Source organism: Tasmannia lanceolata, unplaced genomic scaffold, assembly GCF_043159265.1.
Source record: "Tasmannia lanceolata isolate RefF3 unplaced genomic scaffold, GAP_Taslan_0.1 ptg000003l, whole genome shotgun sequence".
NCBI classification, from domain to species: Eukaryota; Viridiplantae; Streptophyta; class Magnoliopsida; order Canellales; family Winteraceae; genus Tasmannia; species Tasmannia lanceolata.
This window is the reverse complement of record NW_027518680.1, coordinates 40,709,173-40,732,845: the sequence shown is the minus strand read 5'-3', so window position 1 is coordinate 40,732,845 and position 23,673 is coordinate 40,709,173. Positions and strand designations below refer to the sequence as shown.

The 23,673-nt window shown below is 39.8% G+C and overlaps 1 protein-coding gene across 1 annotated transcript; it reads left to right on the top strand.

Moving 5' to 3' along the window:
• The first annotated feature begins 926 nt into the window (after positions 1 to 926).
• LOC143869773 (uncharacterized) lies at positions 927 to 4,113 on the top strand. The gene is made up of 3 exons (XM_077376329.1): positions 927 to 2,651; positions 2,742 to 3,980; positions 4,105 to 4,113. Exons 1-3 carry the CDS (start codon positions 927 to 929, stop codon positions 4,111 to 4,113), a joined length of 2,973 nt encoding a protein of 990 aa, XP_077232444.1.
• Positions 4,114 to 23,673: the final 19,560 nt, after the last annotated feature.

Genomic DNA, 23,673 nt, shown 5'->3' with positions numbered 1-23,673 from the left:
TATTGCTTCCCAAAATATCAAAGACAATTTCTGTGGGTGTGTGAAGTTGTTGTATGTCTGGCTTGGTGAAAAATTTCAAATTCTTCAGCGACAAAAACAAGATCCGTATACCCTGAAGAATTTCCATACATGGAAACCAATAGCCAACCAACCTCAGTCCATTGATGAATGGCACAATTGGTTACAACATGTAGAGGAGAGCCAGTTTCGCTGGGTAAGTCATTCATGTTTCCATGTTTTTACTAGCACTTACCCACATTCATTTGTTTACCTCATGGGTATCGAGAAATCTTCTTTTTATGCACCCATACGAATTCTCCATCAGATTACGGGAATTCCATGTCCTCCCGGAATCATAGTCCCTCCTCTTTGTGAAGATCTTACTCCTGATCTCGTCCGATCCATTGTGGCTGCTTGGGGAAACAAAAATATAGAAAGGAGGTTAGGTTTATCTCGCAAATTCCGACGTGGAGAAATATCGGAAGAGCCCGCAAGCCGGAGAGCTCGGATTGAGGAACCTTGAAGATCCATATCATGTTTTGTTATTCCGATTTCTGCATTTCCCATTCTTGTCAGTCTGTTTATCCAGCTGTGATCAGAGATTAATTTTTTTCATCCGTTGTAATCACAATTTGGATTTTATTAATGAAAGTGTGTTTTTGTTTTTTTTGTCATTGTTTGATCAAGATAGTTTATCTCGATTATCAAAATTTTAATCTAGTTGATTATACTTCCATTTCAGGATTCTTGATTGAGCAGCCATTGCTCCTAAGAAAATCCTCGTTTCAAAACCAACCTGGTCCCGTCAGACATCTGATTCCAGGCTGAGCCGACAATCCTTGTCACCTTTTTCTTTTACTTCTCCTTTATCGCCTTCCTTGAATTTTCAAGAAATACTTTCACCCGTCCAACCAACCCCTGAAGCGATGGCAGAGAATGGGCAAAATAGTATGGACACCATTGAGATGATGAAAGCTATAATGTTGCAATTGAGTACCATTAATGAAGAAATAGCCCGATTAAAGAATGACAGAGAATCTACTACCAAGAATCCTGCACCTCAGCAAACCCCAATCATGCCTCGCCCACCTCCTATGATGGCTCAGCCTCCTGTGTTGCCAGTCTTTGACCATTCTGATGACGAGCAGTATGAAGAAGAGAACTGTCTCCCCCATCTGGATAAAGGCAAGGGGATAGTCGATAGGTTGGATAAGATGGCCCAGGAGATGGAGAGCATGAAAATGCAGGGTCCGAAAAAATTAAACATGGCCGAGTATATGATAATACCGGGAGTTGTGCTACCTCCTAATTTCAAGATGCCGGATCATGATAAGTATGATGGGACAGGATGTCCCAAGAGTCATCTGAAAGCCCTTATTCCTCTCTTACAGCAGCATGGGCTTACTCCAGAGCAGATTGCTCTTCTTTTCCCTAGATCTCTTACTGGAACAGCAAAGAAATGGTTTTTAAGCTTGAAAACCGAAGAGATCAGAACTCTGGAGGATATTGCCAATAGATTTGTTGAGCAATTCTCCATGGAGGAGGGAATAGATGTGACAAAAAGAGATCTGAAGGCGCTGAAACAAGGGCACAATGAAACCTTCACTTCTTTCATTCGCCGATGGAGGCGTAAAGCGGCGCAGATGACACATCGATTATCAGATGCCGATCAAATTAAGATTGTTGTCAAGAACCTATCCCCGCAATACTATCATCACATGGCTATTCAGTATTTTCTGGACTTCAATCATCTGATAAAAACAGGGACTCAAATCGAAGATGCTTTGTCCAAGGGACTAAGATCAAGATCTTCGTCTGATGTGAGAGAGGGAAAAAGACCTATTGTGGCACCGAAGGAGGTGCACAATCTTAACTATACCAGGCCTTCCAGTTATGCCAGACCACCGGGTTATGATCAACCACCATCCAGAACGGTGACTGAAGTCAGGAGGCCTATTGAAAAGAAGGTTTTTCGTCAGTTTGACCCCCTCCCTTACTCCTTATCAGTGGCTTTGAAGAAGTTGCTGAGAGATAAAAAGATTACTTTGTTGGAACCTAGAGAGCTTCCTAACCCTTTGCCCAAGTATTGGAGGAAGGACCAGTACTGCGATTATCATCAGAATTCAGGGCATTTGACTGACAAATGCATGGCTTTAAGACACAAGATCCAAGACATGATAGAAGCAAAGGATCTTGCCGTTGAAGCACCGAATGTCACTCGAAACCCATTGCCTACACATGCAATGCCTCCCCCGAACGTGTATGCCATTTTCACTGAAGAAATCCTCTTAGATCACTCCCGTATTTGTGCGGTTATTTCTGATAGACCGTATGTTCTGAGATGGGATGATGAAGACGAAGCGATTGAAAACAAGAAGCCTTACATACTGTCCCTTCCAGATGAAGGATTAACAGGATCCTCTGAGTGTTCTTGTTCTTATGTCCTCAAGAGTGAGGAGGAAGAAGAGATGAAAGAAAAAGTCCCCTATGTTTTGAGACTAGAGGAAGAAGACTTGTTGCTTCTAGAGGATCAGTGTGACGAGCTTCGTCATGTCACACGTGGTGGTCGGGTCTTTAAGCCAGTTGAACTCAGAGCTGAGAATCCTGCCGAAATAGCCCGAGCATCAGAAAATCAGAGGCAAAGACAGACTGTAGAAGAAGAAGAAGACAACTTGTTGAAACAATTGAAGAAAACACAAGCTAATGTTTCAATTTGGGGTTTGTTGATGGCATCCCCAAAGCACCGACAAGTTGTACTTCGAGAGCTTAACGCATCCCAAGTGTCAGTCGAGATTACTCCTGACGAACTAGTCAGTCTAGTTGCCATGGCAAGGGCCTCAAAGACTTTATCCTTCACTGATGAGGATTTGCCTCCGGAGGGTAGAGATCACACTCGACCTCTCAGGATTACCATAATCTGCAACAAGAAAAGGGTACCTGAAGTGCTAGTAGACAACGGGTCTGCTCTAAACGTATGTCCTTTGAGCACCGCTGTTACTTTGGGATTTGGGCCCAACAACTTCATACCATCTGAGCAAGGCATATTAGCATATGATGGTACGAGAAGAGACGTGATCGGGATACTGGCCACCGATATCGAAATAGGGGGAGAAACCTTTGAGGTTGAATTCCAAGTACTCGATATAAAGACTTCTTTCTTCCTTCTTCTGGGCCGACCTTGGCTGCACAAGGTCGGAGTTATTCCTTCAACTTTGCATCAGAAGTTGAAATTTGTTAAGAATAACAAGGTGATCACAGTGCGAGGAGACCCTGAGCCGGAAGTTGGACAAATAACATCTGAACTGAGCACTGAAAAATCAAGAGATGTTAGTTTAACTGGCTTTTCATTAGAAGTCTCTACTATTTCCTTTGGGGAAGCAATGAATGAAGAAATAATGTTTCTCTCGAGCACAAACACTCAAGTGGTGAAGATAATGCGAAAATATGGTTATGTCCCGGGAACTGGTCTGGGAAGAAATCTGCAGGGCCCAACTGAGTGGCCGGAATTGAAAGCAGTCGGCGGATTATTCGGGTTAGGGTACGAGCCAACTCCGAAAGAGGTTCAAGAAATGAAGCGTTATATGATGAAGTGGGCTGAATGCCGTCGTCGGGGTACAGAATTTCCGACAAGACCGTACAGCATGATTATGAATGGCCGATTCAGAAGAGAAGGGGCAGACTGTCCGTTCTATGGTTTTCCTGAGACCTGGTGCGATAAGACTGGGAAGAAGCTTCCAGGGTTAGAGATCTTCTTCACAGATGAGTTGTCAGAAGATTTCTACAGTGAGCAGTTTGCCTTGGCATCGATAGCAGAAAAACCAGCTGCAGATTGGGCAGAAAATATTGAGCCGCATCTCCTAGACTCCCTATATCAGGTTGAGGCCCCAATCGTCGCTATGATTGGAGGAGATGTGCCCTTCACGAGCCCAAGGGATTGCATTACTCCAGCCACTGGACCTTTAGACAATTGGACCGCACAGGTTATACCCCAAGTAGTCCTCCAGTATAGTCCAGTCCTTTCAAAAGAGTCAGTCATTTCAACAAATGTGTCAGTTTCTGAGTTCAACCCAGAGTCTGTCATTTCTAACTTTTCTTTTGATGCAGGTACCATAGAGGTCGGAGTAGTTCTCGGAGGTGAAGAGTCGGTCCCTGTCGAGTCTCGGTCAGAGGATGTTTTTGCTGATTTTTCATTTGTACATAGTCCTGTCTATGTTGATACTGATGTCAACATGTCATTTCATTTGAATTCAGAGTCTGTAACGCCCGATGTGGGTGAATCATTCGTTGTAATCATCAATTCTGCAAAAGAAATAAAAGACTCATTTGTGTACGATCCTGTCTTTATTTCTAATTCTGTTTCTGATTCTGCTTCAAAGCCTGATCAAATAACTAATAATAATAATAATCAAGACTCCCCCTCAAACGAGGAAGCCGACGAAACTCCTTTTGAAATCAAATACATGATTCAACAAGAGGAGATTCGCCGAGCAAAACCACTCGAAGAAGAAATTGAAACCGTAAATATAGGTGATGAAACTTTAATTCGGGAGATTCGGATTGGCAAAACTTTATCTCCTGAGGAGCGCGAAGAATTAATCACCTTGCTAAAAGAGTTTAAGGAGGTCTTTGCTTGGTCTTACGATGACATGCCGGGATTGAGTGAGGACATTGTCCAGCACAGATTACCTCTAATCCCGGGCATCAAGCCGAAGAAGCAAAAACTCCGAAAACTCAAGACAGAATGGGAGTTAAAGGTTCATGATGAGGTGAAGAAACTACTTGAGGTAAAATTCATTGAAGTAGTGGAATATCCCGAATGGCTTGCAAATATAGTTCCTGTGCCCAAGAAAGATGGAAAAGTCAGGATGTGCGTTGATTTCAGAGATCTGAACAAGGCCAGTCCGAAAGATGATTTTCCTCTTCCGAACATTGATATCCTAGTAGACAACACTGCTGGACATGCTCTGTTATCCTTCATGGATGGGTTTTCAGGCTACAATCAGATCAAGATGGTGCCTGAGGATATGATGAAGACGGCATTTATTACTCAATGGGGTACATATTGTTACCGAGTAATGCCGTTTGGTCTCAAAAATGCTGGTGCCACCTATCAGAGAGCTGCGACTACTCTTCTTCATGACATGATTCATAAGGAGGTCGAGGTCTATGTCGATGACATGATTGTCAAAGGCAGGACTCGGCCAGAGCATACAGTCGCTTTGAGAAAGTTCTTTGAGCGAATCCGAAAGTTTCAACTTTGCTTGAACCCAAATAAATGTGTATTTGGGGTCACGTCAGGGAAGTTGCTGGGATTCATGGTCAGTGAAAGAGGAATCGAAGTGGATCCTCAGAAAATCAAGGCTATCCAAGAAATGCAACCACCAAAGACAGAAAAGCAAATTCGTGGATTCCTTGGCAAAGTGCAATACTTGAGGAGATTCATATCTCATTTAACTATGACATGTGAACCCATCTTCAAATTATTGAAAAAGAATTCCTCCAAGAAATGGAATGAAGAATGTCAGGAAGCATTTGAAAAGGTCAAGCAGTGTTTGTCTTTGCCTCCTGTCTTATCCCCAGTCATTCCTGGTCAACCATTGTTGATGTATTTGTCCATCACAGATACAGCAATGGGTTGTATGCTTGCTCAGCAAGATGTAGGATCTAAGAAGGAGAAGCCTATCTACTACATCAGCAAGAAAATGCTAGAGTACGAGATAAAGTACACTATCTTGGAAAAGACTTGTCTAGCATTAGTCTGGGCGACTCAAAGGCTTAGGCATTATCTATTATCGAATAAGGTATTTCTGCTTTCACGGATGGATCCGTTGAAGTACTTATTCGAGAAGCCCGCCCTTACAGGAAGAACTGCAAGGTGGTTGCTATTGTTATCTGAGTTTGACATCACATACGTCACTCAGAAATCTGTCAAAGGACGGGTTATTGCTGAGCAGCTAGCTGATGCTCCTGTTGAGGAGAATGCTTTTCTGAAGGCTGAATTTCCTGATGAAGAGATCATGGAACTTGAAGAAGAAATTCCAAATACCAGATGGACAATGTACTTTGATGGAGCCGTTAACAATCGAGGACAAGGAATAGGAGCAGTGCTTGTATCTCCCAAGAAAGAATACATCCCAATATCCATCAAGTTGCAATTCGAATGTACAAATAACATGGCAGAATACGAAGCTTGTATCGCAGGACTTGAGGCAGCTTTATCTTTGAAAGTCCAAGAGATTGATGTATTTGGAGATTCAATTCTGATAATTTGTCAAACCAATGGTAATTGGAAGACAAGAGAATCAAAATTGATCCCGTATAATTTCTATCTCGAATCTCTGGCCAAGAAATTCAAGAGTATTTCATTTACCCATCTGTCGAGAACCAAGAATCATTTTGCAGACGCCTTGGCTACCTTAGCCTCGATGTTGGATATTTCTGAGACAATGGAGGTCCAGCCTTTAGCTGTGAGGTCGCAATGGGCTCCAGCGCATGTAAATGCCATTGAGATATCAGCGCGATGTCCAGATGGAAAACCGTGGTATACTGATATCCGAAATCTCATTTCAGGCAAGGGGCATCCCCCTGAAGCTTCCAGCAAAGAAAGAAAAACTCTTCAGAGATTCGCCGCTAACTTCATCATTTGTGGTGAAGAATTGTACAGAAGATCCTTTGATGGGATTCAGCTTCTGTGTGTTGATGAAGATCAGGCTGCGGAGCTCATTGAACAAACACATGAAGGTGTTTGTGGTCCTCACATGAATGGTAAAATGCTATCAAGGAAGATCCTTAGACTCGGTTTCTATTGGCCCTCAATGGAAACAGATTGTTTCGCATTTGTGAAGAAATGTCATAAATGCCAAGTCTATGCGAATCTTATTCATGTGCCTCCGTCAGAGCTGCATTCTATGACCTCGCCATGGCCATTTTCAATATGGGGGATTGATATCATTGGCAAAGTTTATCCTAAGTCGTCAAGTGGGCACGAGTACATCTTGGTGGCCATTGACTATTTCACGAAGTGGATAGAAGCTGCTTCATATACTTCCATAACTTCCAATACAGTTGCGAAGTTCATCCGTGCAAACATCATTTGCAGATATGGAGTACCTCATGAGTTGATTTCTGACAATGGATCTCACTTCAAGAAAGAGGTAGTGCACCTGTGCGAAGAATTTAAAATCAAGCATCACAAGTCATCTCCTTACAGACCGCAGACAAATGGTGCTGTAGAGGCGGCAAATAAGAATATCAAAGTCATAATCAGCAAAATGACTGAAACTTATAAAGATTGGTCGAATAAACTCCCGTATGCTTTGTGGGCTTACAGGACGTCGATCAGATCCTCTACAGGTGTAACTCCGTACTCTCTAGTTTACGGAATGGAAGCAGTCCTCCCTATTGAAGTGAGAATCCCGTCTTTAAGAGTTATGATGGAAGCGAATCTGCCAGAGTCTGAGTGGGCCAAAGCCAGACATGATGAATTGCAGATGATTGATGAAAAGAGGCTCAGAGCCTTATACCACATCCAAGGGTATCAGAGAAGAATCGAAAGGGCATTCAATAAGAAAGTCAAGGTTCGAGACCTGAAACCAGGAGATCTCGTCTTGAAATCTTATCGAGCACCGGTGTTCGATCCCAGAGGAAAATTCAGGCCAAACTGGTCTGGTCCTTACATTGTTGATGAAGTCCTGCCTGGAAAAGCCGTAAGACTCCTCAATGAAAATGGAGAAAAATTAACAGAACCTACAAACCTGGACCAACTAAAGAAGTACTATGCTTAAATACACCAGGAGGCCATCCTTGATCGATCAGAGCCAAAAGCTAACAACCCAAAAGTCAAAATACCGTTTGCAAACCCTTTGGGCTTATATAAAAAAAAAAAATCCTTTTTTCTTGACAAACACAAACCAGGGGCATCTTTTATGACTTGCGTCATAAAAGATAGTAAGCTTGAACTACGTTCTGACCTGATTCCTTTTTACAGGATACGTAGGCCACCTGATTAATTCGGGTTCGGTCAAATTCTTCAAATACTTCGAATTTTTCAAATCCTTGAAAGTATGAAAGAAAGAACAAAACAAAAAAATCCTTGAAACCCCAAAAATGGGCGAACTACGCGGACCTGATTCCCATTTTCTTTGGGGATACGTAGGCCGTCTGGAGGGCCAGATTCGGTTAAATACATAAAACAAACCAAAAGTTTAACCTGTTTGAACCCAAGCCTACCTAAAAGTCTTTCTGGTGTATTTTAGGTCCAGGTTTGTAGAGAAACAGAAAGAAAGAAAAAATGATGGAGTCTTAGACCCGCTAGACTGAAAACCCGAAAGGGCGGTCTAGGCAAAAATTAGGGTCATTCACCTGCTAAGTTGAAAACCTGAAAGGGCGGCTTAGGCAAAATATAAGGCAGGCGGTCCGTCAAATCAAAAACCCGAAAAGGTGATTTGGTCATGGCAGTGACTTCAAAAGGATAAAACCTCTGAATGCCAGCAAGACTTTTATTTCTTCTAAGGCATTACTCTGAAGTCTGAGTAAGCGCCAGTAGAGATTCTTCTGACACTCTATAAGCTAAGGAGTTAAGACTAAGCAAACCAAAGGGATAATAACCATGACGGAAAACCTGAAAAGAGGAATGAAACACCTTTAAATACGGTTTTTGAAAGATTCTAAGAAGTGGTAGACTATACCATTTTAAAATACTTATCAGGCTGAAAAGCAGATTCAGTTTCTCTTAGAATTCAAGTCATGGTTGAAGTCCTCCTTTGTTGTTAGCCACAGTTCAGTCCTTGTCAAAGTCAAGGTTAAACTCCAAGGTCTTGTGTGGGGAGTCCTGTGTGGTCAATGTCTCTCCAAGGTTGGAGTGATAGAAAAATGATGAGGTTGTAGATTCTCGAAAGTGATATAGAGCAGAGCAGAGTTCAGAAGGATAGTACTCAGACCATTCGAAGTTTTGGCAGCGGACAGAAAGAGAAGAGGATTATCAGATTCAGTCTGTTGTATTTGAAAAGATTTGTAACTTCAAAAATTCAGGAAATGAAAGCCTTTGCTACAATGTTCCCTATGTTTGTTCTCCTATGAATTTGTCATGGAAGTAAATTCGTACTAGGGGCATCTTTTATAACCTGTTCAGGTTATAAAAGATATCAAGTGAACTCTGATAATTGAGATAATTGATTTCATTAAATGAAGATAAGAAGAGCTTCAGTAGAGTTTTTGGTCAAATTCCTCTGAGAGTCTTTCTTATCATCTTATTGAAAATCTATCTCATAATCCCCAGTGGACTTTCTATCCATAAAATATAAATAAACCAAGCATTCAAATTAAATCATTTGCATCTGTGCATAAACCATCAAGCCTCCGAGCATAAATTCCTTGCCTCCGAGCATAAAACCCTGCCTCCGAGCATAAATCCTTGCCTCCGAGCATAAAACCCTGCCTCCGAGCATAAATCATTGCCTCCGAGCATAAAACCCTGCCTCCGAGCATAATTCCCAGCCTCCGAGCATAATTCTCTGCCTCCGAGCATAAATCATTGCCTCCGAGCATAAATTCCCAGCCTCCGAGCATAAATTCCTTGCCTCCGAGCATAAAACCCTGCCTCTGAGCATAAATCCCTGCCTCCGAGCATAATTCCCTGCCTCCGAGCATAATTCCCTGCCTCCGAGCATAAATCCTTGCCTCCGAGCATAAAACCCTGCCTCCGAGCACAAATCCTTGCTTCCAAGCATAAATCCTCGCCTCTGAGCATAAAACCATGATTTTGAACATAGAAACAAGCCTCTGTGCAAAAACTCAGGCCTCCGAGCTAAAATTCCCTAGCATCTAAGCTAAAACCTTTCAACCTCCGTGCATAAACCATTTTGCCTCTGAGCATAAAACCATCCGCCTCTGAGCAGAAAACCAACACTCCTAACAAACCAAACCTCTAATAATCCAACCTTCACCAAGTCATTTTCTCCATCCTGTTCTCTAAATCAATTTTGGGGCTAGTCAAAATGTGACGTCTGTTCAGCTTTGACATTCGCGCGACAAGCACGCTCTGCCAAAGAGGGGCATCTGTAGACACCCCATTTTGACTAAGCCCTAAACCTTCCCGGCTCGTGCCAAATCCATCCGAATCTCAGCATTGGGGTCCCAAACTTCACCCTAGGCTGGATTCAGGTCTCTTTTATCCCCCTGCAAAATTTCATCATGATCTGAGCGCGTTTGCCCAGTAAACGGGCTGGATTGGTGTGTGTAGTGTAATGGGGGGTGGCCCACTAGGTTTTCATTTTGCCCTAAAAAAACCTTGTATTTTAGGAAAAATTCAAGTTATTCAAAGACCCTAATTACCCATGAATACATTTTTGGAAAACTTAAGACCCCAGAAAAATCCCTGCAAAATTCCAGAAAGATCCGACGAAAAAATTTGAAAAAGACAAGTGGAGTTAGTGCAGTTATCAAGCGTGGGGAGGGTGCATTAGCCAGCTGGGGTCGCGCATGTGTGCGCTTATCAAATGGGAGTGCCGATATCAACTGCCCAAATTTCTATAAATATCACGTTTTTCCCTCATTTAAAGAAAAGAAAAGGAAAAAAATCCGTTCGAGAGAAAGAGAGAGAGAGAGAGAGAGAGAGAGAGAGAAATTCCCAAAATTCCCAAACCCTTTTTCTTTTTTTTTCTTTTCCGATCGATTCCTTCTTCTCCGATCAAGCTCCCACCGGCGAGATCCACCGGAGCTCTGGCAGAATTTGCAATTTCTGAACATTTTCTCCATCTCAGCTTCAAATCTGTTCATACAAAACCTCAAATCTATCTTCAAGCAGAGAGAGAGAGAGAGTGAGTTGCAGAGAAAGAAAAATCCGTATTTTCCTTTTCTCCGGCAAGAATCCGATCGGATTCCGGCGGCTTCCATCTTCTCTGGCATCTTCTCCAACCAATCCCTTCCGGCTATCTCTGCAGATCTGAGATCTGCAACTCGATCCTTCTTCGATCTGCGCAGTTATAAAAGGAGATCCGGCAATTTTCATCTCCGATCCGTCAGCTCCCATCCATCTCCGATCATCTTCTCCGGCGAGCTCTGACCAGGTTTTTTTCTTTTTTTCTTTTTCTGGAAATACTACATTTTATACAGAGCTTCTTTCTTTCATAGGTGTTTTCTCATTTGTGCTAATCCAGATCCGTGCTTTTAAATCTTAGAACTAGGTCACAAATTTCAGATCTTTCTTATTTTCCTCTATGGAAAACCTTCGATCCAGTGATTTTGAGAGGAAGAACTTTAGATATACATCATCACATGTTAAATACATGTTTCTATTTTTCTAAGTGAAGATCATCTAGTTCGGTTTTAAAAATTTCCTTTCGGAGCTTCAATTTAGTTCAGATAGTAGGGATCTAATTGTAGTATGTGTTCTTCTTCAATTTCTGCAAGTACTTGAAGATATTAAGAATATCTTAAGCTGAATTGTTTAAAATATTGAAGATAATTCCAGGAATGTGATCTAATTTTTTGTGTTTTGATTCTCTTTCTTTTGATCATCAGTGTGAAAAGAATGACAGGTTTTAATAGTAAAGGTAGCATAATCCTGTTATGTGATTTAGTTTAATTTTATAATTGCTAAATATGTGTGAGTAATGATGTAGGCCAAGTTATATTTTAATCAAGGGGTTATTTCATTTTTTTTTTACCTCGGATAAGATTATTTGGAATCAACATGATTTAATTTTTTTTTATTTTATCAAATTCTTCTTCATGCTCTTCATGTTTGATGTCTTTATCTCTAAAATCAACCATGGAAATAACTTGGACAATATCCATTTCTAAATGAGTTTGTTTCCCTTTGTTATCATGTTATCTAAATTGTCATTTGTTTGTGACTGTAATCTATGTCTAGCCCAAAATGATCAGATCTAATGTCATTAAGCTCAATACCATTGGAATCCATATATAAAGTAACGACATCTTGGAATTTAACTTGTTTATATTTGTCTTCTTTATTAATTACTTATATTCATCATCTCAAGTCTCTTTGTTTTGCACTTGCATGACCTTCTTGAATTGTTGGATTTGTTCATGGCAAAGCAAGTAGAAAATTTTTACTGTAGAAATGAGCCTTAGACATTCATCTTACATAAACCATGATGGGAGAGGAGAAGGTTAAGTCTCTTTGGGCTGTGATTTCCGTTTAAGATGACCTTTAGGTTTTTGGGTTCTCGTGATTGCTTTTGTGTCTATTTTGAGCATGATCCATGATTTTTCAGCTGTGTATAGGGCGATGAAGGCGCTAGCCCAAGCCCATCTTTAGAGGGATTTACCTGGTCGTGGTGGTCCCCCCTTCTTTCTTCTTCACTCTCTATTAGACTTACATAGTCTTTAGAAACCTTTAGAATTTGTCCTTTCATTGCAAGGGGAATGAAAGAGTTATCTGGAGCCTTCTCTTAGGAGACAAGCTGTGTCTCAGAAAAATCAAACCCCTTTTGGAGATAGGCTTTGTCTCATCGGCCCCATTATTTGCACAAATCTGCTTATATTTCACTCTCATGGTTTTTCATTTGAATCTGCACAAGTTGATGCCTTGTTATGTATTAAAATTTGTACAAATTGAAAATATCATTTAATGTGTTTCTATAATCTGTTTGAAATTTACTACTTCTCTTTCATACTAAACTTTGAGTTAGGGTTCGAAGACGGTAATAAATGGATTGTTCAGGTGAGATTATTTCAAAGCTTATTATATTCATTCCTTTTTATTTAAATAAATTGTTAATAGGAAGAAGGAGATCAGATGACTACTCTATTCGATATTATCGACATGAGTACTGTCTGATCTCAAGGCGGGCTTAGAAATATTATCATGTGTATATGATATCAGATGATTACTTTGGCATCATCTGATTTCATTGGAGTCCCCGTATTGGGGTTTGTGGTTGGTTTTGAAGTGTTTAATATGGTTTTTACTTTATTAGGCTATCCAGCGGCTGGTCTGGACTAATTAATGATGTTTATCATTTTATGATTGCTTTAGATTGTGTATTGTTTTCTTATTGAAAATTCTTCTTTGCTTAGCACTTGATTTATTTTTATAAAAATAGAGTGAAATTTGCAATTATCTGGCAGCTTTTTCTTCTCTCTTTGATAGACTAACACAGTCTTATAGATTGCTGTTAATTTTCTTTAGATATTAGAATCCCCTTTTCTTGTAGGGCGATGAAGGCGCTAGCCCAAGCCCATCTCTAGGGGACTTGCACAGTCCGAATAGCATTCTATTTTCTCAAAAGACTTGCCTAGTCTTTTAGATCCAAATCTTTGGAGACAGGCGTTGTCTCATTAATGAATCAACCTGAGTTAACCTCTAGAAGACTACCTTTAGTATCATAGGTCTTAAACCCTCCTTTTTGTGCGTCGTTTGGTTTTGGGATAACACTCTACCCGGCTTGGCATCATACCCCTTACCCTTATGGGTATTGAGTTGCACATTTGTTGCACTCTAGGGCTAGGTAGCTGTCCGGCCCGGCTGGGTGTTTTACCTTTGCCAAATATGCACAAGGTCTCTTTTTCCTTGTTAGTATTTTCTCTATTCTACCTCTGTGTCTAAGAGACTTACCTAGTCTCATTTTCTTGCTAAACCTCCTCTTTGTGCATCATTTGGTTTTGGGAGAACATCCTACTCGGCTTGGCAACATACCCCTTACCCTTATGGGTATTGGGTTGCACATTTGTTGCACCCTAGGGCTAGGTAGCTGTCCGGCCCGGCTGGATGTTTTACCTTTGCTAAATATGCGCAAAGTCTCTTTTTCCTTGTTACTTGTGAGCTTTATCTTAGCTTGATAGTCTCACTAGGACCCTTCTTTATCTCTTTTTCTTTTAGGAGACAGGCTTTGTCTCATTAGCACCTCCTTCTTAGAATTCTATTTTCAGGGTCAGTCCTTAGCCTAGGAGTCTGTCCTTAGCTAGAGAGTCTGTCTTTCTTTCAGGAGTCAGTCCTATCATCATAGGGGTTAGGATTTTATCCAACCTCTCATCGTATCATGTTTTTTTTTCTATCCACTCTTGCAAGGTATAGGATGCTGTCCAACCCTTGCATAGCTGTGTTTCTGTTCTTTTTCCCCGCAAAGCATAGGATGCTGTCCAACCTTTGCGGGATATCAGGAGCCTGTCTTCCCCTTATGATGATAGGATTTGTCCCCTTTGAGTCAAAAATACTTAAAAACAACAAAAACATCTAAAAAACCAAAAAATCTCAAAAATCTTGAGTCATTAGGAGTAGTTAGGAAATCTGTTTCGAACTACGTTGGCTTGATCCTCTTCCACGAGGTACGTAGTGCAGCTTGAGATTCTTATCTCAGGTCCAGCCAAACCTTTGTAAATAAATCATTTACCCATTTTCAGAAAAAATACCAAAAATCTTCAAAACCTTGTTTTCAACAAGATCTTCCTCTAGAGTTAGGAGTTTGTCCTAGTTAAAGAGTTTTAGAGTTTTGAGTTTGTCTTTGATGTGTTGTGTGGTTTGTTTGTGTTTGTGTTAGAGTTAGGAGTTTGTCCTAGAGTTATAGGAGCGCCTCCGTCCAGTCAGTTGGCGATTCATATCGCCGATTGATGATTAAGTCTGGGATACGCTAGTGATCCCATTGTTTCCCTTAGGGCGTACAGCCTAGCTACACATAGATTATAGGAACCACCTGCATTAGCTTAGGGCTAACCTGCATTTAGTTAAGGCATATAGGGTGTCCTAAAATCTACAATCCATTGGAATTTAAATAATCACACAAGAAGCTTTAAGAACTAGTCCGGTCTTTTAGATCGAGTCTAGGATAGAGGTCTAGATGTCTTAGGCATCATAGCTTAGAATAGGTGCGAAGAACTACGTTGCCTTGATTCTCGTGGAGGCGGGGATACGTAGGCTTCTTTGGATGAACATCAGATCATCTAAAGACTCGGGCCTAGGTATAGATTAGAGTCTTAGGTTTGTATAGTATCGAGTCATTTTTCTATGTTTTGCAGTGTTTTCTTACTTTATTGCGCAGACCTTATACTTTTTTGGTGTGTCGTGCATGTGTTTGTTCATCAGAACTTAGACACCCATTAGGCATGTCACTTATAACCTAGCTATGCTTAGGTGACACATGTTTCTTTTATTTTATCTTGTGTGCCTTTGATTTCATCTCCGAGACATGCATGATTAGATAGACGTCTTCTCGGAGATATTCATTCCCATTCCATATGATTTTCGCCCAAAGCTCTTCAAAATTATTAAGTAAATGGCATAAGAGACCAGGTGTTTGCACTTGGGCGGATGAGGTGCTCTTTAGACCTTCCGAATTCGTAACCAGGCACGAACCTTATTTTATATCTCTGGTTATCCGTTGCAACAGAGCATAGTATGGGATCCAGGGCCCATTTGCCTTTTTCCTTGGATGGCGACTCTTCTTTGTTTAAGGTACGCCTCGAATCTGGGCTAGTCCCCGAATCGAGAGGTATCTCACCTTTGTATCGCCACTCATGCTGTGAGGGGCACTTCTTTCGAGAGTTCCTTGGTAGAGCTCTCCATTCACGTGGATGATCCTGAGACTGACTCGCGTGGGGGCACACGTCCTCCACCGCCGCCTCTCTCGGATCGGGGTCCACACATGTCTGCCAAGTATTGTTGGGATAAGTTGTTGTACCTCAATTTCCTTGAATATGCATGCTTCAAAAAATACCCTCCGGAGTCTTTGTGTCTAGATTCGACTCAATGAATTTAATGTACCACCTTAATTTCTCTCACATATATATATGACTCAATGCTCGGGTAGGGTCATAATTCCTAAAGTGTTCTCAGATCGAGTTCAAAGATTCCTAAGGCATCTTTTTGTATGATGATTCGAGCTCAAGGGATTCAAGGGTGATGCTTTCCAAAGTTGGTCATCCCCTCAGTTTTATTTTCCAAAATTGGCCCTGTGCTTTAAGAGGCGAGGGACTATGATGAGGCTATTCGGAGCCCTCCTTTTCGGTTTTCTCTTCTTCCCTCCACGATGCGTATTAATATTCAGGTTTCGTTTGAGATTACCTGAGCATCCTCTCGTCATCGAGATTTTCATTAGAGTTCAGGGTTCTCACCGGCATTTGATCTTTCCATTGATTTTCAGAAACTTCTCCTTGGGCCTAGGCGATGACGGAATGTTTCTTGAGCCAACCCCTTGCCCTTCCTATCATTTTCCCTATCTTAGGGTCTTCACAGGGTTTGAGGGGTTTCCTTTCCTTTCGGGACTACTCTCTTCACGTTCTTTGGGATACTCTTCGCATTTCGGGATTCCACCGATTTTGGGAACACTTCGTTATCCTCTTCGGGTTTAGGCGACGACGGACGGAAACCTCCTGAGCCAAAACCCCCTTTCAATCAAAGGGATAAAAACAACAAAAATCTAAAAATGTCAAAAACATCAAAAGGATTTTTCGAAAAAGCTATTCCGAACTACGTTGGCTTGATCCCTGTCCAGAGGGTACGTAGGTAGCTTGGGTCCACCCAAGTTCAGTCAAACCTTTTTAATAAATATTTTCAAACATTTTTAATAAATATTTTCAAACCATTTTAATAAATATTTTCAAACATTTTCAAACCTTTCAAAACAAAAAGCAAAAATGGGCAAGGACGGTGATGGCCAAGTCACTTAGAGCCCCTTTTCATTCCATTTCCGATTTTGATCGTGGTTTTTCGGTTTTCATCGGTTTTCCGACGTTTTATCGAGTTTTGGGACGGGCGATGACGTAGCGTGGCCCCTTCACAAGGATTGTCCTCGCTGAGCCCAACGATAGATCATGACGATCGCGAGACTTGTCCGATCTTCAGCAGATTAGGATCTCTGGGCTTGATTCCATTTGAATCGCCCTCTGAGCCTATCGTGTGTTCCATTTTCCTTCCCCTGACATATGTTGGTTCTCGTATACCGTCGATTTTCTGATTTCTTTCTTTCCTTGCATCTTTTAGCTTGTTGTGTGCTTACCGTAGATTTCTTATGCGTTATTTCTAGTTTACTTACTGTTCTAGCATGTGATTGATTGTTATTTTGCTCAGTCTTATCTCTTGCATAGACTCGCATGCTAGTACGTTTACTTTACTGCTTTGATTGCTTAGCTATAGTGCTTGTTCATTCATCTTATCTTGATTATCTGCTTAGATGTAGCTCTTTACTATTTTTTCCTATCTCATTATATCTATCATTATCTGCGTAGTTGTAGCTCTGCGTGTGGGTGTTTACTGCTTCCCTAGATGTGGTGAGTTAGGATTAGATGCGATGAGTTAGGATTTTAATGTTTATTTTCTTTTGCCCATCCCCAGGTCATGCATGCTTAGATAGACGTTTTCTCGGGGATACTCATTCCCATTTCCATGATTTTCGCCCAAAACTCTTCAAAGTTAATTAAAAATGGCATAAGAGACCAAGTGCTTGTACTTGGGCGAATTGGGGGTGCTTGATGAACACATTTTATGTGTGAATGGTAGTGATAGGATGCATGCATATTTTATGTTTTAAGCGGTGCTACTAAGGTATTTTTGTTGTTTCAGGATTTTTATTGGAATTATGAAGGAAATGGTGAAGAAATGACCAATTGCCATGAGAATCCAAAGTTCCAAGATGTCTTAGTTGGCCGAATTGGCATGATGCTTTAGGAGGGTCAAATTGATAATGCCACACCCCCTTACTTTGCTTTGAAAGATGAAATTTCAAGGATGGATGATGAAAAACAAGAGAAGAGAAATGATCTTAATTCCAATGGTTGAGATTGAAATGATCAAGAGAGGAGAAGGGAATTATTTGTTGTTTATGTGCATTACAAAGGAAGGGTAGATTTGCCATTTGCGAAAGTATATGGCATGGTTGTAATTCATTCGAAAGATAGGGACAATTTGGTCCTTTCATGCACATATTCCTCAACTTGGAAACTTTCCATTATTTTTCTACCATTTATAAAGTTGCTTGACAAATAATTAGAAGATTTTAGACAAACCTTTGGAAAGAAAAAAAAATAGGAAAGCAACTTATGTGTTTTTTAGAAGAGATATAGAAAGCCCATTCAAGCCTTAATCTAGGTCTATGCTTCATGACAAAAATGTTCCTAGAATTTTTTGGGCGGAAGCCGTTAATATGGCTTGTTACGTCATAAATAGAGTCATGATTAGGCCTCACACTCACAAAACACCTTATGAGCTTTGGAATGATATAAAGCCAAATATTAAATACTTTAAGGTGTTTGGGTGCAAGTGTTATGTCTTGAATATCAAAGATAACCTTCACAAATTTGATGCTAAATCCGATGAAGGAATTTTCCTTGGATACTCTACTAGAAGTAAATCATATAAAGTATTCAATAGAAGAATACTATGTGTTGAAGAAGTCATTCATGTGAAATGTGATGAACTTAGTGAAGAAATGAAAAGATCACATGATGATGAAGATTACGAAGTTACCCCCCGAAACACAAACCAAAACAAAAAATGAAAATGAAGGGCCTGTTGATAATATTAGTGAAACCTTAGAGACACTAGAGCTAGAAAATCATCCTAAAGAGGTTGATGATCAAGGGAAAGGGAAAGGAAAACGGATTCTATCCGGTCACCCAAGTACTCAAATTATCGGTGATACCTCTCAAGGAGTCAAAACTAGGTCTCATTATAGAAATGTGTGTGAGTTTGTTACATTTTTGTTACATATAGAGCCTAAGAATATAGATGAGGCGGGGAAAGATGATTTTGGGATTATTGCCATACAAGAGAAACTAAATCAATTCGAAAGAAACAAAGCTTGGAAATTAGTTCCTAGACCAAGAGACTATCCCGTGATTGGCACTAGATGGGTCTATAGAAATAAGTTGGATGAACAAGGGGAGATTCAAAGGAACTAAGTTCGATTAGTAGCCCAAGGTTACAATTAAGAAGAAGGAATCGACTATGATGAAACATTTGCACCCGTAGCCCGATTAGAGGTCATTAGGATGCTTCTTGCATTTGTTTGCCATAAAGTATTCAAGCTATATCAAATAGATGTCAAGAGTGCATTCCTAAATGGATACATAATGGAGAAAGTTTATGTTGAACAACTTTCCAAATTTGAAGATTTCAAATCTCCTAACCATGTCTATAAATTGGACAAAGTCTTGTATGGATTAAAGCAAGCTCGTAGAGCTTGGTATGATAGGCTTAGTTCATTTTTATTAGACAAAGGGCTTTGATATGGGAAAGGTTGCTAAATTATCTTCATCAAACGTCAAGGAAATGACATACTCATTGTACAAGTATATGTTGATGATACAATATTTGGATTAACAAATGAGAGTATGTGTAAAGAGTTTGCTCAATGCATGCAAGATGAATTTGAAATGAGCATGATGGGAGAACTCAAATATTTTCTAGGTCTACAAATTCATCAATTGAAAAATGACATATTCATTAATCAAGAAAATATACTAGAGACTTGCTTAAAAAGTTTGGGATGGTTAGCTCTCCAACAAAGCCTACTCCTATTAGTACATCTACCAAACTAAACAAAGATGATCTCGGCCTATCTATTGATCAAAAGAAGTATAGGGGTATGATAGGTAGTCTACTATATTTGATTGCTAACCGACCAGACATTACGTTTAGTGTTTGTTTATGTGTTAAATTTCAGTCATGCCCTAAGGAATCCCATTTGCTAGGTGTCAAAAGAATATTCAAATATCTCAAAGGGACTCCTAGCCTAGGTTTATGGTATGAAAGTTGCAATAATTTTAACCTAGTAGGGTATTCAGATGCTGACTTTGCCGGATGTAGAATGGATAGAAAAAGTATAAGCGGCACTTGTCAGTTCCTCGGTAGATCCCTTATCTTGGTTTAGTAAGAAGCAAAATTCGGTTGCCTTATCCACTACGGAAGACGAATATATTGCGGTAGAAGCATGTTGCGCACAAGTCCTTTGGATGAAGAACACTCTAGAAGACTATAGTCTAAAATTTAATTGTGTTCCAATTCATTGTGACAACACAAGTGCGATCAATCTAACCAAGAACACTATTCAACACTCTAGGACAAAGCATATTGAAATAAGGCATCATTTTCTTAGTAATCATTCACAACAAGGTGATATATCCTCAACTTGCCGACATATTCACCAAACCTCTAAGTGAAGAGAGATTTTGTGATCTTAGAAGTGGTTTGAATATGTGGTCACTTCAACAGGTAAAAGAATTTTAAAGTATGCATGCATATACATATATTCTATATACTTAATGGTTGTGTGTTTAGAGTACATGGTCATGATGTTAATTTAATTTTAAAAATCTACTAAATTTGTACTCTTAGTCCTCTTACTTCGTAAGATGGAGAGCGTGCACTCATTTTCTAATTAAAATATTTAATCAGTTGGCTTATTGCCTCATCAAGACCATGAACATGTCTATTTTCTTGATTAGTACTATAATTACATAGGCATGTATTCTATAAAACAGGGGGAGAAAAATGTTTAAATAAAAAGGGGGGGAACTCTCACTTATTTTATCTTTCCCCATTCTTTTTTATGTAACGAAAGGGGGAGAAGAAGCGTAAATTAATTATGTATGCATGTATGCTCTTTCATTCCACTATTGTATTCCATGCATATGATTTTCCTAAGTCACCATGTTAGCTCTACTTATGCTTATCTTGTGCTCATTGTTATATGCTCTAAATAATTGCATAAATATCTTAATAATCATAATTATGATAAACATATATTGAGGGGGAGGCAAAATTTGCATAAATATTTTATTAAGGAGGAGCCTCCAACCCCATAATCAATTTAGGTTTGTCATCATAAAAAAGGGGGAGAATGTAAGCCCAAGGGTACATCTCACTCTTGTTTTGATGATCAACAAATCCAAATTGATGGTAGTTTGCTAATGGCTTCTCTAGTGTTGTGTTTTAGACAGATTTCATTCAAGTCAACACTTGAAGCTAGAAGAATAAGGGCTAGTCTTAGAGAAAGTCAAGTATTGGTGGTTAACCTTCAAGCCATGTTAAAGAAACAATGGAACCACAAGCACAAGAACATGTTCAAAGACTATCTCAAGACAAAGGAAGACTCATGCAAGCACCCAAGAAGATTGAAGATCAAGAAGACTCAAGGTTCATATGTTTAGAATGCATAGGAGTCCTCTTGGCATTTAATGTTTGCTTGTTTTTTATGTTTTCAAATCATATTTAAAACCATTTTTCTAAGTGTATTAATGTATTTGAAAACACATGTTTAAAGCCCAAAGACGAAGGCCCTAAGTCGCTCCCACAAGTATTTTAAAACAAGTTTTTAAAGCAGGGCCGGTCGACCAGGCTTGGCTGAGCGACCGCGGGATGCTACCTGGAATTCCAGGGCGTCTCGAAATTTATCGGGCCGGTCGACCGGGCCAACTCGGTCGGCCGCGGGATGATTTCTCAATTTTGAGAAATCATCCAAGGTAGTCTCTGCGGACGACCGCAACCCCCTCGGTCGACCGCGATATTGAATTCAAGCCAAAATATTTTTTCAAACAGGTAGCCCTCGGCAGGTGACCGCGGTGACCCCAGTCGATCGCAGCGATAAAAATTTTGAAAATAAAAATATTCTCCCAATATGGGTGGGCGACCACGGAGGCCCGGTCGATCGTGCCGGTTCGGTGAAAGAGTCGTTTGAACGTGCCAGTGGTAGGTGCAACTACCCCACCTACCCAGTTTTGTTACGGCTTTGCCATTGTGGGTTTATAAATCAACTATTGGTATTTAAACATGTTGAGAAATCCCATTTCACACCTTTTGAGCATTTTTCAAACCCTAGAGCTTTACTCTTTGAAATCAAAATGATCATTCTTCAAAATCTCTTGAGCATTCAAACTTGCATTCATTTCTTGGCAAGATGTTCTCCCTAATTTTTTAGTTTCAATAATTGAGAGATTTGTGAGCTTTGAGAGTTGTATACGCCGACAAGAGGTTTGAGTGTGTTTCATTTTATTTTATCCTTCTTTCATTTGTTTTTGAGATTGTTAAGAGGAGTTTCTTGCTTCGAGGCCGGAGTGCAACGAAGAAGAACGTCCTTGGACGTGGATTTGTAATACAAGAGTGTGTCCCCTTGTTGAGGTGGTGAATGTTGTTGTAGACACCCCATTTTGACCGAACCCTAAACCGTTGTTTTTGTTAAAAAAATCCTTTAAATATGTGAATTTGATGTCCCAAAATTAGTCCTAACGTAGGTCAGGGTCCCATTTAGGTCTCTTTAAAATTTCAGAAAAATCCGTCGCGGTTTGTATAGCAAACGAGAAGGGTAAGTAGTGTTGTATAAATTTAGTGTCGAAGAAGGGGTGTGCATTATCCTGACCAGGAGGTGACCTGGTGGGAATAAAGCGTGGATAATTTGCTGCAGGAGGGTGTCCCTGGGTAACCAGAGAAGCACGAATTTATTTCTTTTTATCTCATTAAAATTTTTACTCAGGGGTCACCCTTTCCAGCAAGGCAATGTAGAAAAATACACAGAGGGGCTGTCCTGAGCATATTTGGGGGTCGAAAAATTACTGAAAAAGGCTATAAATAGAGACCTTAGGTCTCATTTGCAGAGGACTATTTTTTCGAACGAGTTTTTAGAGAGAGAAGCTCTGAGAAAACAAGAGAGAGAAAGTAGATCTAAGCTTCCAAACCCTAACCCTATTACATCATCTTCTCCGATCAAGCTTCAGCTGATCTCTGGCAAGCTCTGGCCGACCAAAATCTAGGATAATTTCTTCTTTTCTCACAACATCTTCTCCGACGAAGCTCCGGCAAGCTCCGATTGATCTCCAGCCGAGCCTATTCTTCATTCAAATATCATATTTTCTTTAGATCTTATTCCTCTTCAACTTCTTCAACAGATCTTGTGTTGAAACCCTAGCTGAGATCAAACCTTAGATGAAATTCCTTTCTTCTTTGTACCTTCTTCTCCGGTCAGCTCTAATTTTCCAGCAAGCTTTGTTTCATCTTGTTTTCCTTCTCCTTTGCTAACCTTATCATCTTCTCAAGTTCTAAACCTAAAATCCCCAAATTTAAACCCTACCTCTCTTTCTACACCTATAGCCTTTAGATCCGAACTGTAGGTTTTCTATTTTGTACGAATTTGATGGATTTCTACTAGGTCAAACAAATTCTGAAGGTTTTGTTCGTTTTCTAGCAATATAAGCTTTGGATCAGAATTCTACAATATAGCTAGCTAATTTTCTTGCTGAGAGAAGAAGCACAACTATTTTTGTTTTTGGATCGAAGGTATATCAAAGGAAATCTTCAGTTTTAAACAGGTATGAGTTGCTTTATTTACTAATTATATGATTCTCATCGATAATTTAGTTTATGAAGTTTTGAATGTATAAAGTTAGTAATGGATAGTAGGTTTTGGAATGATTTTTTTTATCAAGTAGGTTTATGTGCTCTGTTTTAATTTTAAGAATGTCTTAGCATGATCAGGCTATAAAAGAATTCATTAAAAAAAGAGGATGTAAAGTTAATCTTTAAATGATTAGGTTTTGAAATGATGAATTGATTATTTTTCTTCGATAGTGATAAAAAAATTTTAAACGTAAGTCTTCTGGATTCTTCTCTAATAATATATTTCTTACTTGTCATTTCTTTTGTGTTTTTGAAATTTTTATAAGCAAGAATTAATTTGTTAACTAGCATATAAAATTTGAGATTTTTAAAAAAAACTTTGGTAG